This window comes from Mirounga leonina, unplaced genomic scaffold (genome assembly GCF_011800145.1).
Source record: "Mirounga leonina isolate KUSES-001 unplaced genomic scaffold, KU_Mleo_1.0 Mir_125, whole genome shotgun sequence".
Lineage (NCBI taxonomy): Eukaryota > Metazoa > Chordata > Mammalia > Carnivora > Phocidae > Mirounga > Mirounga leonina.
The window spans coordinates 57,847,795-57,860,660 of record NW_023270305.1 but is presented as its reverse complement, the minus strand read 5'-3'; the positions used below and the strand labels follow the sequence as shown (position 1 = coordinate 57,860,660).

At 51.2% G+C, this 12,866-nt stretch overlaps 1 protein-coding gene across 2 annotated transcripts in view; it reads left to right on the top strand.

The window, feature by feature from the left end:
* EML6 (EMAP like 6) overlaps positions 1 to 12,866 on the top strand; it is a 261,708-nt gene that overhangs the window by 248,040 nt on the left and 802 nt on the right. The window contains exons 30-38 of one of the 2 annotated variants that reach the window (XM_035001542.1): positions 536 to 634; positions 1,661 to 1,834; positions 4,588 to 4,796; positions 5,656 to 5,813; positions 6,466 to 6,580; positions 8,100 to 8,288; positions 9,796 to 9,968; positions 10,399 to 10,561; positions 12,166 to 12,269. In XM_035001542.1, coding sequence (XP_034857433.1) covers positions 536 to 634; positions 1,661 to 1,834; positions 4,588 to 4,796; positions 5,656 to 5,813; positions 6,466 to 6,580; positions 8,100 to 8,288; positions 9,796 to 9,968; positions 10,399 to 10,561; positions 12,166 to 12,269 — 1,384 coding nt within the window. Of the gene's footprint in view, positions 1 to 535; positions 659 to 1,660; positions 1,835 to 4,587; positions 4,797 to 5,655; positions 5,814 to 6,465; positions 6,581 to 8,099; positions 8,289 to 9,795; positions 9,969 to 10,398; positions 10,562 to 12,165; positions 12,270 to 12,866 lie in introns of both variants that reach the window. The other variant, XM_035001543.1, reaches the window with a different exon arrangement.

Here is a 12,866-nt window from a genome sequence, read left to right as displayed (position 1 = left end):
CCCATTTGTCATAGTTGATGATAACATATTTCTTGTCCTTTCTTCTACCTCCTGTGACATATGTTGAGTGGGGGCATGACGGGGTGAAGACCTTACCTGTGCCGTCTAGGCACCCAAGTGGATTGGTGCTTTGAGAAATAAGGATTTGAAAGAGAGTCCCTGATTACTTTCCTATTCCATAGCCCTCCCTTTCAGATGAGTAAGTGGTGCCATTTTGCTCAGTTAGGTAGTATCTTCGTTATCATTTTGGGCCCTTGGGAGCCTTGCACTTGGACTGAGCTCTGGACCCCCATGGGCAGCAGGGGCCGGCAGGTGCTAGAGAATAGACCCCAGCTCTTCTACCCGGCCTGGAACAGAATCTGTAAATGTAAAAAAAGGTCTCCCAGCTCCCCAGGCATGATTCTAAAATTGAGAACTTGGAGCCTTCACCGCTCAGTTTTACAAGGCATTTGCAGGCGCTACATAATAGTTCGGGGTTGCCCTGAGAGGTCTGCAGACCCCCCGCCCCCACTCACCCTCCCGTGTCTGCCCCTAGGGAGCCAGAGCTTCTACCTCGAGCACACGGATGACATCCTCTGCCTCACGGTGAACCAGCACCCCAAGTACAGAAATGTGGTGGCCACCAGCCAGATAGGTAGGAGGGTCCCGCAGTCGCCGAGCTTTCCCCCAGCAGAGCAGGGACACTGCCTGACGGGCAATTATCTGGAAAGGGAGCGGGAGGGTTGCTGACATCTACCCTTTCTCGACATTACTGTTATCTTTTGAGCCCCCAATATATCTGTGTCGTCTGGGTTGAAATACCCAGTGATTGGTAATTCTGAGGGATCATAAAGTCAGACCAGAGCCTGATAGTCCAAATAAACGGGTGCCCCATCCCTGTGGACTTGTGGGGGTAGTTTTTCAGACGCCAGGGGTCAGATAAAGAGCCCCACGTCTGTAGTCTGGGATTGTGCTTGGCGAGGGCAGCTTGCAGTCTGTGTGCCTGGCTCTTCTGGACCCTGGGGAACTGCCAACGACAAATGTGAACTGATTCACATTTGTGAGAGGTTGTGTTGTGTTATTTTTTTTTAACTTTGTCGTTTCAAAGGCAGTTTTTACAAACATATCCGCTGCTTGTGTTCCTTGAACCCATGTCCATTTCTAAGCTTGGTTTGGAGCTTCCCGATGCTGCTGCTAAGTGCCTCGCTATTAGAAACGTGACTTATTTTAGCTGTTGTCTTCCCTTGACGCTTCCTCATTGCCATTGTCCACCCAACGCAGTTGGTATGACGGAGACCCCAGGTAAGGCTGCTCCATCCGTGAGCGGTTGGAATCTGCACGGCAAAGTCATGTCGCTGTGTCGCGTTTGCTGATTGTATCTGGCGAAACTGCTGATACGAATCACTGAGCTCACCAGTTTCCTTTGCATAAAGCCCTGCACAAGTGCGTGTGCGGGACGTAAGTGCCCCCTAGGCCTCCGGCTCTAAAAGCACGGCACGTGTGTCTCGTCGTCTCTCACCGCTGGCCCGGTCAGGTTGGGGGTCTCTGAGGCCCAGTAACTGTAACACCCCAGGATGCTGGTCTTAAAAAGGCTTTGGGGTGAACCTAAGCGTGGCCTTGGCTGCCCCCACCCCCACCCCGTTCTCCAGCCTCAGTTCTGTGTCATGCCTCACACATTCAGGGACGACGCCTTCAATCCACATCTGGGACGCCATGACCAAACACACCCTCTCGATGCTGCGGTGCTTCCACTCGAAAGGGGTGAATTACATCAACTTCAGTGCCACCGGGAAGCTCCTGGTGTCGGTGGGAGTGGACCCCGAGCACACCATCACCGTCTGGCGTTGGCAGGAAGGTAAAAGGAGCTAGGCCGTCTGTTCCTCTGGGAGGCTCGCTTGTGGTGTGTGCGGGGCTCAAACCTCCATGGGCCCCACTCTGAAGCCCACCGTGGGCACTGCTGCTGGGTCGGTGGAAGCCGGAGAATCCCGGAGAAACTGCCCATCAGACCCCTGGACCCCATGGCCAGGGCAGTCCCGGGCTGGTTGAGTGAAGGTTCTGTGGGCACTCTCTGCTGGCAGCCTTCCTCCTCAGGCAGAAGACCGTGGCCTCCTCCATTTCCATCCTAACTCCCTTCCCACCCAAATGTCCATGTCCTTGACATTCCTTCCATGACCTCTAGATCCCACTGCAGCCTTGTCACCCTGGTTGCCTTATTACGGGAACTGGGGCAGGATTTTACCACCATGGGCTCAGAAACACTTTTTTAAAATTTTTTATTTTTTGGCATTTTAACTTTTTCGAAATGGGGATTCACCTTATAATCAAGGTTTACATTTAATGTAACAGGATTTCTTTCTTGCCTTTCCCTAACACACTCACGCACACACATACACAGGCTGCTACTAAATTTATGTTCATGTTAGAATCAAAGATGTGCAATCTTCTGAGTGTATTCTCAGGTTGGCAGAACAGATCCAATTAGTTAGGACGTTAATGAGGTCTGTTTCCAGCCGGGCAGCCCGTATCTGGGGCACACTGAGCCAGGCACGCACGGAAGTGGCTCTTCTCCAATTCAGGGCTTCTAAAGACTCATTATCTCAGCACCTCCCCATGGAGGGAGCTAGAAAGAGCTGGGAGCTAAGTTCCAATGCCTCCTGAGCCCCCATGTGAGAAAAAGAGGTTGGGAACCTGCAAACTTCTATGATGAGACTCGTTCATCTTATCCTGTCCGTTTCTCATTTTCTTGTTCATTGGTGCATGGTGCCCAAATGGCCCCATTATCTAAGTTTTGGGGATGCAGCTTCATTTCCTGTCATGCCAACTTGGTCTTAAATAGACTCAGCCCCTGATGAGACATTGGGGGTCTTAAACTATAGACTCGTAGCCTTGTAGCATTGGAAGGACCAGTCCAGATCTCCCCCATAGAGCAGTCCCTGCAAGTGCACTCCTGACAGGCTGACTCCCATCCTTGGCCGAATACTTGCAGGAAGATGGCCCACGTCACTTCCCAAGGCAGCCCACCCACTGCTGGAAATCGCTTATAAAGCCCTTTCTTGTGAGGGCCTAACTGGCTTCATTATGCCTTCTACGGCACGAACTCTGCCGTCTGCAGCGGCCAAGACCAAGTCCATGCCTAGGTCCTTGGAAGAGAGTCGTCCTGTTGGGCCCCGCGCACAGGCTAGTCCTTCAGTCCAGGCCCATCCTCCTCCCTTCTGCTATCTGCCCCTCCGGATAGCACCTGCTCCGACCCTGCCCCAGCCCAGACTCCTGCTCACCTGGGGTGCCTTGCGACCTCCGGGGGGAGGGGGGTACTGGGAGAGCCAGGACTTTAAGTAAGCTTTGAAACATGATCAAGAGAAGCCTTCTCTTGGGGAACTTTCTCCCATTGTCTTTGTTGGAACCAGCCTTTGGGTGTCTGCAGAAGGGTTCTGAGCCAGTAACAATGTCTAATGTTGTGTCACCAACCACCAGCTCATCTGAGCCGATTGTGTGTGGTTTTTCCTTCACTTCAAGTCCTGTTTACAGATGATACAGTTTTGAGGGTGGTTTATCTACATTTTTCTTACCATTAGAGAGCATATTATTCATTCTTCGTTTGTTGGAGGACTGTTTTTGTGGAACTCCAGGTGTGTGTGTGTGTGTGTAGCTAAGAAACAAAGTTGGGTACAAAATGAGCTTATTATATAAAGTGCACGTTGTCAGGTCCTCGATACTTGAATGAAACTTGTTCTGAGCAAAGTAGAAGCCACCGCAAGGCGGGACACAGGCGTGCCCACAATTAGAAGGGTCCATGGAGTAAGACCAGGAAAAAACAAACAGTGGCTTAGAAGAAGGTGCAAAATAAACCACTCAAGTGTACTCTCAGGGCGGAAAAGAGAGAGCCTGGGAAATTTCCAGAGCGGCAGTGCTGCGAACATAACCCTCCATCTCACTTCACCCCCACAAGCCACATCCAGGCCCCCATGAACACAGCAAGAAGGGATGGCCCCAGGGGTGGAAGCTTCCAGATATGAGAAAACGGCAAAGGGCACCCTTCATTTCCTCACTTCTGGTGTCTGAACTCACCACATGATTCCCGCCCACGGGAAGCTGAACTCTCCTCTGGAGTGTAATTGGAGACTCCCATTCCTTTAGAGAGTTCTTTATTTCTTTACAAGATTCTCTGCTTTTACGTTCTTCAAAAAAAAGTCCTTCACATTCCTTTTTCTTTCATGGTTTTTGGGTTTAAAAATTCTACCTTTTATACTTAATTACTAGTTTTTCCCTCAACCGCATTTATGTGTTTGACTCGTCTGTGGAGCTTTAACTTTTGTCCTCAGACAACCCCAGCTCCACCTTTTATTTGTAGAGCAATTTGGGGAAAGTTATTTTAACCTCCCGGTGCCTCAGTTTGGCTCATCTGTAATTTGGGGATAATAAGAGTTCCCATTTTATAAGGTGTTGAGAGTAGTGTCTGAGGTGGGGAGGGTGCTGTTGAGGAAGAAGGAACATCTGCAGGGTACCCTGGGCCTTGCTGGGATGGAGAGCCATCTTGAGTGAGCTGCGCTTTAGTGCCTGACCCGGAGTGTGGGAGGACACCCCCCTCACCAGAATCTCTCACCCATACAGGTGCCAAGGTTGCCAGCCGAGGGGGTCACCTGGAGCGCATATTTGTGGTGGAATTTCGCCCCGACTCAGACACCCAATTTGTGTCCGTCGGGGTCAAACATATGAAGTTCTGGACCCTGGCAGGCAGCGCCCTGCTTTACAAGAAAGGGGTCATCGGGTCCATGGAAGCTGCCAAGATGCAGACGATGCTCTCCGTGGCCTTCGGTGCTGTGAGTTCCAGCAGAAGCTTCCTGAGAGGGGACCCTGACCCCTGGGCATGGGCATGGGGGGGGGGGCACTTATAGCCACAAAGCTGCAAGCAACAAGAAAGCTATTTCCCCATTTTCTCCTTTATTGGCTTACTTGCAACCATTATTCCCTTTCTTTAGCACAAGTGAGTTGACTGTATTTTTCCCTATTTTTACCCTTGAAATATTCATTAGAAAAGGTCGGACCCCCCCCCCCCACACACACACACACTACTCAGGCCAGGAGCTTCATCATTGTAAAGGCAGACTGACTTGCAAGCCTGTTAGGCCTGGGTTAGACAAGTGCAGAGGGTGTGGGACTGATTCCCCCCCCGCCCCGGACAGCCTCCCGATTCCTCCTAGCCTTCTTGTGCCACAGATGCCCCAACTGTGGGGCCCCCTCAGCCAATGCAGGCTCCCCTGGGGACATTCTGAAACCCAGCCAAGTCTTGGTCCAGCAGGTGTGGATTTACGCACCTTGTTCCCAAGCCCATGAAAGTTTGGGCTGGAGTCCTGCCCCTTACCCCTTACTCTGCAGTCATCTGGGGCTGGATCCCAGGATGGAAGTTCCTTTGCATGCAGATGTGCACACAGTGGGGAAGTCAAATGCCCCAAACCAACTCAGGAGAGTGAATTTCAGGGCTGAGTGATTTTCTTATCATATTTGCCTCGTGGTCTCCTGTCAAGTCTTTTGCCTTGCCTTAGCACAGAAGGTCAATTTGAGCGTGTGTTTGTGTTTCTCTAGCTCTGGTAACCTAAGCAAGGAGCAGGTGGCTGGGAGGGGACCCTCCTGAGAGCTGCTGTGAGTGTCTTGGTGTGGAAGGTGTCCCTTTGTTTACAGAACAACCTCACTTTCACGGGTGCCATCAATGGAGACGTCTACGTGTGGAAGGACCACTTCCTCATCCGGCTGGTGGCCAAGGCTCACACAGGCCCCGTCTTCACAATGTACACAACCCTTCGGGACGGACTCATAGTGACCGGTGGCAAAGAGCGGCCGTAAGCTGAAACTCCCCTGAGGATAGCTGGGCTTCTCTTACTGTCTTGGGTGAGAGTGACAGAAACATTTCCCCCTGGGAGAAAATGCAGCTTTTCGCTGTCCCATCTTTTCTGCTGCAGCGGGGAGATCGGTCTCCCCTCACTCCGAGAGGGCCCTAGGTCAAACCTTTCAGAAGTATAAGTCAGAGATGGGGAGGGCTGGTTTCATGGTAGTTTAAAATCCAGAGAGGTATTCTTGGATAGACCCGAGTAACTATGCTGATCATCAAGTGTTCCTCTCTGTAGCTCTTTGGGGGGCGGGAGGCTGGGGAGGAGGGGAGAGAAGTTCCCGTGGGGACAGAGATGTGAAAATGAAGCAGAAAAACAGAGAAGCATTTCTCTTCATGTTTGATCTGATAAAAACACGGTTTGACTTTTTTAGATTGCAATCCTCTCCTTCTACCATAGTGGCCTTTGAAAGTATTCTAGGAAATCTGCCAGTCCAAATGGTTGTAACTACCCATCGGTGGGGCTGAGAAAGAGGCCACCCTGCAGGGTCTGTCCTGCTGGGCCCCAGTGGCTGTGACCTTGATGATGGGGACGGGGCCTGGCGTGTCACGGGCAAGTCTTAGGACAAGGGCCAACATGCTGTGTGCCTCTTGATCCTTTTTAGGACCAAAGAAGGAGGTGCCGTGAAACTGTGGGACCAGGAGATGAAGCGCTGCCGAGCCTTCCAGCTGGAGACAGGCCAGCTGGTGGAGTGTGTGCGTTCCGTGTGCCGGGGCAAAGTGAGTGGGCGGGGCCGGTCTACCCCCAGCTATCCCCTTGGGGCCCAAGGGAGAGTTAGTTCGGCCGGACACCTTCCCTGTGCTGCACTGTTGAATCCTTAAAACCAGCCTCCGAGGTGGGACTTGAACTGCCGTGGGGAGTTGGCGTAGCAGAATCCAACAGACCCAGGTGCAGACTCTTCTGAGTAGCGCCGGCTGTGTGACCTTGGGTGTGTTACTTAACCTTTCTGTTCCAGCACAGGCGTCCTTGTGAGGATCACATGCATTATAATGCATGGTGCCTTTCCTTATGCCTGCCTCATAGCCACATTCAGTGGATGTTAGCTGCTATTACAGATAATATTATTACTATAGGCATAGAGATAGTCAATAATTTGCCTATGTCCACAGTTACATGGGCAGTAAGAGGGCAGGAAGGGGCCATCAAACTGACTCAAAGCCATAGGTTTTCAAGTCATACCTGGGTTGAATCTCAGAAACAAGTGCAAGGTTGGGTTTTTTTGTTGTTGGTCTCTTGTTGTGTTTTGTTTAAATATGGATGTCCAGGCTCTTGCCCAGAGCTGCCAAATCAGAATCTTAGTCATGATGCGTGTGTTCCTTTTTTCCTTTTCTTTTTTTTAACTCCCCAAGAAATTCCGAGGTACTTGAAAATAAATCTTAACCTCTGCTTTGGCTTCAGGATGTTCCCCATAAGAAAAGGCAGACATGACTTGGAGGCTCCATAATTAGGAATGGAGATCTTTGTTTTTAAATAGATTGATGGCAGTCATCCGGTAGGGTGATGAGACATCTGGGAGGTGGGGCGGAGCTAGGCCCAGACGTGGGGCTCATCGGAGATGGCGTTTTGTTCGGTGCGTGAGGGAGAACTTAGAAGAACCTGAGCTGTCCAACAGCAGAAACTGGCTGCTCAGCTCTGTAGTGAGCTTGCTGTCTGTGGAATGTTCTTGCAGAGACCCGATGATGGAATCTCCTCCACGGCTGAGGGAGAACGGGAGGTGAGGGGTGACGTAGGTGGGCGATTGAGTCAGCCACGGAAGCCTCTCGGCCCTTCCCATGGAAGCACTGCTGCTGGCAGAGCTGCTCCCAGTTTGCTCTAATTGTGTTCTTCTTGCAGTTATTCTTTAAAATACAGATCTCCTTCTTTTTTACCTATGTTCATCTCTTTGTCTGCCGACCGAGCACCCCCCAGATAGCGAGTAGATGATAAAATTATTTCATTTTAAATTGTGGCAAAAGATAGAGAACGTAACGATTTACCATTTTTGCCATTTTTAGGTGTACCGTCCAGCGGTAGTAAGTACATTCCCGTTGCTGGGCAACCATCGCCCCCGTCCACCCACAGAACGTTTCTTATCTTGTAGAATTGAAACTCTGTACCTATGAAGTACTCACGCCCCTCTCCTTTTCCCACCAGCACTTGGCGACCGCCATTTGACTTTTCTCTGTGAATTGGACTAGTAAGTCATCCGAGTTGGATCATACAGTATTTGTCTTGTTTCTAATGTTTTTATTGCAACAGGGAAAAATTTTAGTAGGAACCAAAGATGGAGAAATAATTGAAGTTGGTGAAAAAAATGCTGCTTCCAACATCCTGATTGATGGACACATGGAAGGGGAGATCTGGGGCCTGGCCACACACCCCTCCAAGGACATCTTCATCTCTGCCAGCAACGACGGCACGGCCCGCATCTGGGACCTGGCTGACAAGGTGAGGGGCCCTCTCTGCCCGGGCTCGGATGCCCGCAGGTGGGTCTGGCCGGAGCCTGGCGGGAGGAGAGGTCTGGCCAGGGTCAGGCCAGAGAGGGGCGATGTGGCAGGTCAGCCAGTAAGTTAGACAGCCAACACACACCCAGTCCGTCTTTTAGCTGTGTATCCATCCATAACTATAGTACAGGAATAATCTGAAAATAATCTGAAAAAATAATCTGAAAATTTTTCTCTTGTCATGGAAAGTCCACAAAGCCTTAAAAAGAAAGAGATAGGTCTTCCCTGGGTGGGAAGACTAAGAATGATTTAAAACATCAGATGTTCCCAAATGGAACGTGTCAATCAAAATCCCACCAAAGTTCCTCTTGGAATATGGAAAAAAATTAAAAATTAAAAAATTCATCTTGAGTGAAAAATAGCAAAGAGTAGTCTGGGGAGAAAATTATTGTGGCCAAGTGTTATCTGATATTAAAACAAGTAGTTAGGGGCGCCTGAGTAGCTCAGTTGGTCAAGTGTCCCAATCTTGCTTTCGGCTCAGGTCCTGATCCCAGGGCCGTGGGATTGAGCCCCGCATCGGGCTCTATGCCGGTCACGGACTCTGCTCGGAATTCCCTCTCCCCCCTCTCCCCCTCTCTCTCCGCCCCCCTCCGCCTCCTGCCAGCTCACTCACACTCTTTCTAAAGAATTTTAAAGATTCCTCTCTCTAAAGAATCTTAAAAAGTTAAAAAAATAAAACAAGTGCTTAAGTTCTAATAATTAAAATAGTTGGGCTCATCACAAAATAGCCAGTAAATATTTCATATTTTTAGTGTGAGGATCAAAGAACAGATATGCAAAAGCCCAATTATGGTTGCTATATTTACGTGAATTTTCATAATTATTTACTGTGTTTACTATCAACAATGGCTGTCATTTAGTGAGTACCTGCTACCCACCAGATGCCTCATATGCGTGATCGCTAGTGCTTACAGCAGTCTTGCACGAGCAGTATTAATCTCCCTTCTTTTCCAAAGGGACAGTGGGGAAGTCACTGACGCAAACGCACCCGGCTAGTGACAGCCAGGGCTCGGGATTTGAGCCACCAGGTGCGGAAGCGCCAGCTCTTTTCCTGGAGCAAGAGGGGGGCGGTCTAAGGCTGGAGGGTCCGGTCCGGCTTGCTGCCTGTTCTACAAAGTAAACCGGGCTCACGGGTTACGTGGCACCTGTGGCAGAGCTCAGTGGCGGCCAGAGATCATATGGACCGTGAAGCCTACCGTATGGACTACCAAACCCCTTACAGAAAACTTGGGCAGCCTCTGCCCTGATCCGTGTTGTCTCCCAGGCGGCTCTAATTCAAACATCCTGGCTGCCTCGGCTCCTCGGGGACGGTTCCTGTAAGAAGCAAGAGGTCTGCAGGCCCACAGTGGCAGCAGAGACAGCCTGAGCGCTCTGGCCTGGGTGCGGGATTTCCCTGGGAGAGCAGCCGAGGCGGCCGGGGGCTCAGGGACTGTTACTCTGCTTCCATGTAGAAGCTGCTCAACAAGGTGAACCTGGGCCATGCGGCCAGGTGTGCAGCCTACAGCCCCGATGGGGAGATGGTGGCCATCGGCATGAAGAATGGGGAGTTTGTCATCTTGCTGGTGAACAGCCTCAAAGTCTGGGGGAAAAAACGAGACCGGAAATCTGCTATCCAGGATATCAGGTACATAGCAGGTGGTCTGGGCAGGGAGAAGGAGGGTGGTTCCCATTCCAGAAGGGTCAGGGCCAGGGCTGGACTGAAGAACTCATTTGTGAGGGGCGTCCCTTTCAGCGAGCCAGCTGTGAAAGGAGACTCTCCCACACGTGAACTCTCAGACATGTCTTTGCTAATTTCCATGAGAGTTTTTACCAAGTAAAAACTACATGTACCACGCCATTCTACCTAAGGCTGCATGCATTTCCTTACTGCCCTGGGCTAGGATCCAGAGAAATGGCTGAATTCCCTAGCATGTCAGAGAAGGTAACCGTGTGTGAGTCATGAAGTGAGATCTCCCTGCCTTTGATCCTGGGAGGCCCCTCCCAGAGCCGACCTCATGCTGGACCGGCCCAAACAGCCCTTCTTATGGACGATGCTCTTGGATTGCTTTTTCTAGAATCAGCCCAGACAGCAGATTCTTAGCTGTTGGTTCTTCTGAACACACAGTTGACTTCTATGACCTCACTCAGGGCACAAGCCTGAATCGCATTGGCTACTGCAAAGATATTCCAAGCTTTGTCATTCAGATGGATTTCTCAGCGGATGGCAGATACATCCAGGTATGTTTCAGCTCTGCTGCGCTCCGAGGCAACCAATAATAATAATGATAATATTACTAATACTAATAGGAATAATGCCAGCCACAGCACCAACAGTGGTGGCTTACAGCAATGGAGTGCTTGCTTTGTGCGGGGCTGTGTACTCACTTCTTCGTCACAGGAACCCGGTCAGTACTGTTACTTCCCCCTGACTTTATTAAGGAAAGGGCAGAGGCCTAGAGAATTTAAGAATGTTGAAGAACTAGAATTTTAAAAGTGGAGTTGTCCTTCAGTAAGAAATGCAGGCAGCATAAGCCCTAATCCACTTCTAGCCTCCCCCCACCTCCTCCCCTTCAAATCTTCCTACCTTCGGGTTCCCCGGGGCCGTACCTGAGCCTGTGTGGCTTCTTATCCATGGTCATTTCCGTTCCGCGTCTTCAGTAGTGTGGCCCGTCCACACTTGGGACCTGAACTCTGGGCCTGGAGTGGAGGCTCCTCACTCTCCTGGGGGAACAGACAGTGGGAAGGGATGAAGAGGGGTCCCACCTTTGGGACTTTGAGCTGAAAAGAGAATGATGTCTTATCCAGCACTCTGAACAAATATTAGGCGTTGGTGAGCCGGCCTGGAGTCGGATACCTGTTGTGAAACGAGAGGGGACCCATTCATCAGGAGTATCTACTGAACGAGGCACCTTGCTAGGCTTTTGGGTGGACAGAGTGGGCCTGCTCCTTGCTCTCCTGGAGCTTGCCCTGTAATGGAGAAGACAAGCGTTCAACAGATAATCACAAAATATACATACAATTACAAATTGTGATTATGTCCTGGGAAGGAAAAGTACAGGGTGCTGTGGGAGCATTTAACAGGCGCTGAATTTAGATTCACTTCCTCTCCGCACAAGTGATATTTAAGCTGAGGTCTGTGGGCTGTGTAGGAGTTAGCCAGCAGAGAGAGGCAGGAACGTTTTTCCGGGCCATCTGTACGAAGGCCCTGAGGTGGGGAAGATCTTGGCGCATTCCGTGCACAGCAGGAAAACCCAGGGTGGCCAGGCTAGAGGCACCCTCAGGGGTAGAAGGGGCTGGAGATTTTCTGGAAAATGGCTATCTCCCCCTAGGCTATTCTCAGAGAAGAAAGGGTCAGGCCCTAGATGCTTCAGAAATCGTCTACGTCAGTGGCTGTCCATGAGAAAACTTGCCTACCTCTGTACCAAAGCACCTGTTTCTCCCAGAACACGGATTCCCAAACTTGGAGCATCAGACATCCCCTGGAGGCGTTAAAACACAGACTGCTGGGCCCCAGCCTTGGAGTGTCTGGTGTGGGGGGGACCAAAGAGTATGTATTTCCAGCAACTTTCCAGATGCTGCTGCTGGTGGTCAGGAACCACATTTGGGTAACCACTGCCTTAGGACTTCGGAAAAGAGCCAGAAAAGGAATGGGAAAATGTCCTCCTCCCGCGACTTTTGCTGCAGGCTGACCACAGGCTTCGCAGCCTCAAGCTGAACTTGGATTTGTTGAAAAGTCCTGGGGAGCCAGAGGCTCGGCCGGTGTTCTGGGAAACAGCCCACCGAAAGGGGAGCCCTTTGACCTGGAGAGAAGGTTGAGGGCCTTGGTTGCCTTCTGCTTGCAGGTGTCAACAGGAGCCTACAAGCGCCAGGTGCATGAGGTCCCCCTGGGGAAGCAGGTCACCGAAGCCATGGTCATCGAGAAGATCACCTGGGCCTCCTGGACAAGGTGACTGGAGGAAAACAACTTCTCAAGGAGAAGGTCACGAGAGAGCCTCTTGTGCCAGGCCCGGTCTCCAAGTTTGCATGTGGCCAGGATGTGAAGAAGCTCAGAGATGGAGCTATCTTGTCTTCTTGGCGGGGAGGGAGGGCTTGGAAGGCTTCTTGGTACCAGTTTGGGCCACTGGCTTTGATCCAACCTGGGCTTTTGAAATGCAAAATCCCTCCTTTTGTGTAATCGTCCCAGGGCCCAACCTCACCCAGCAAGTGCAAAGGGAAATGGTCCCCGGGCTCCTGACTCAGCCCCGGTGCAGCGCGGGGAGGCAGGGCCGCTTAGGATGAGGAAGAGGGCCTTGCCAGTTCGAGGGAAGGGTCACCACCGGGCTGTGAGCAGGCGGACAGTCCGAAGGAAGGACCGGAGGGACGAGAGAGAGACTCAAAGATGGGGGCAACTTTTCTTCTGGGGTGCGAGGGACTGGGGCACAGCAGAACAGTAAGAACAAGGGTAAGTGCCCAGAGGGGGAAGGGACAGAAGAGCCACATGATCATAGTGAAGGATGCAAAAAGCCCTCTCTCGCTCTTATCCCCGGGAGAGGGTGCCTGACTG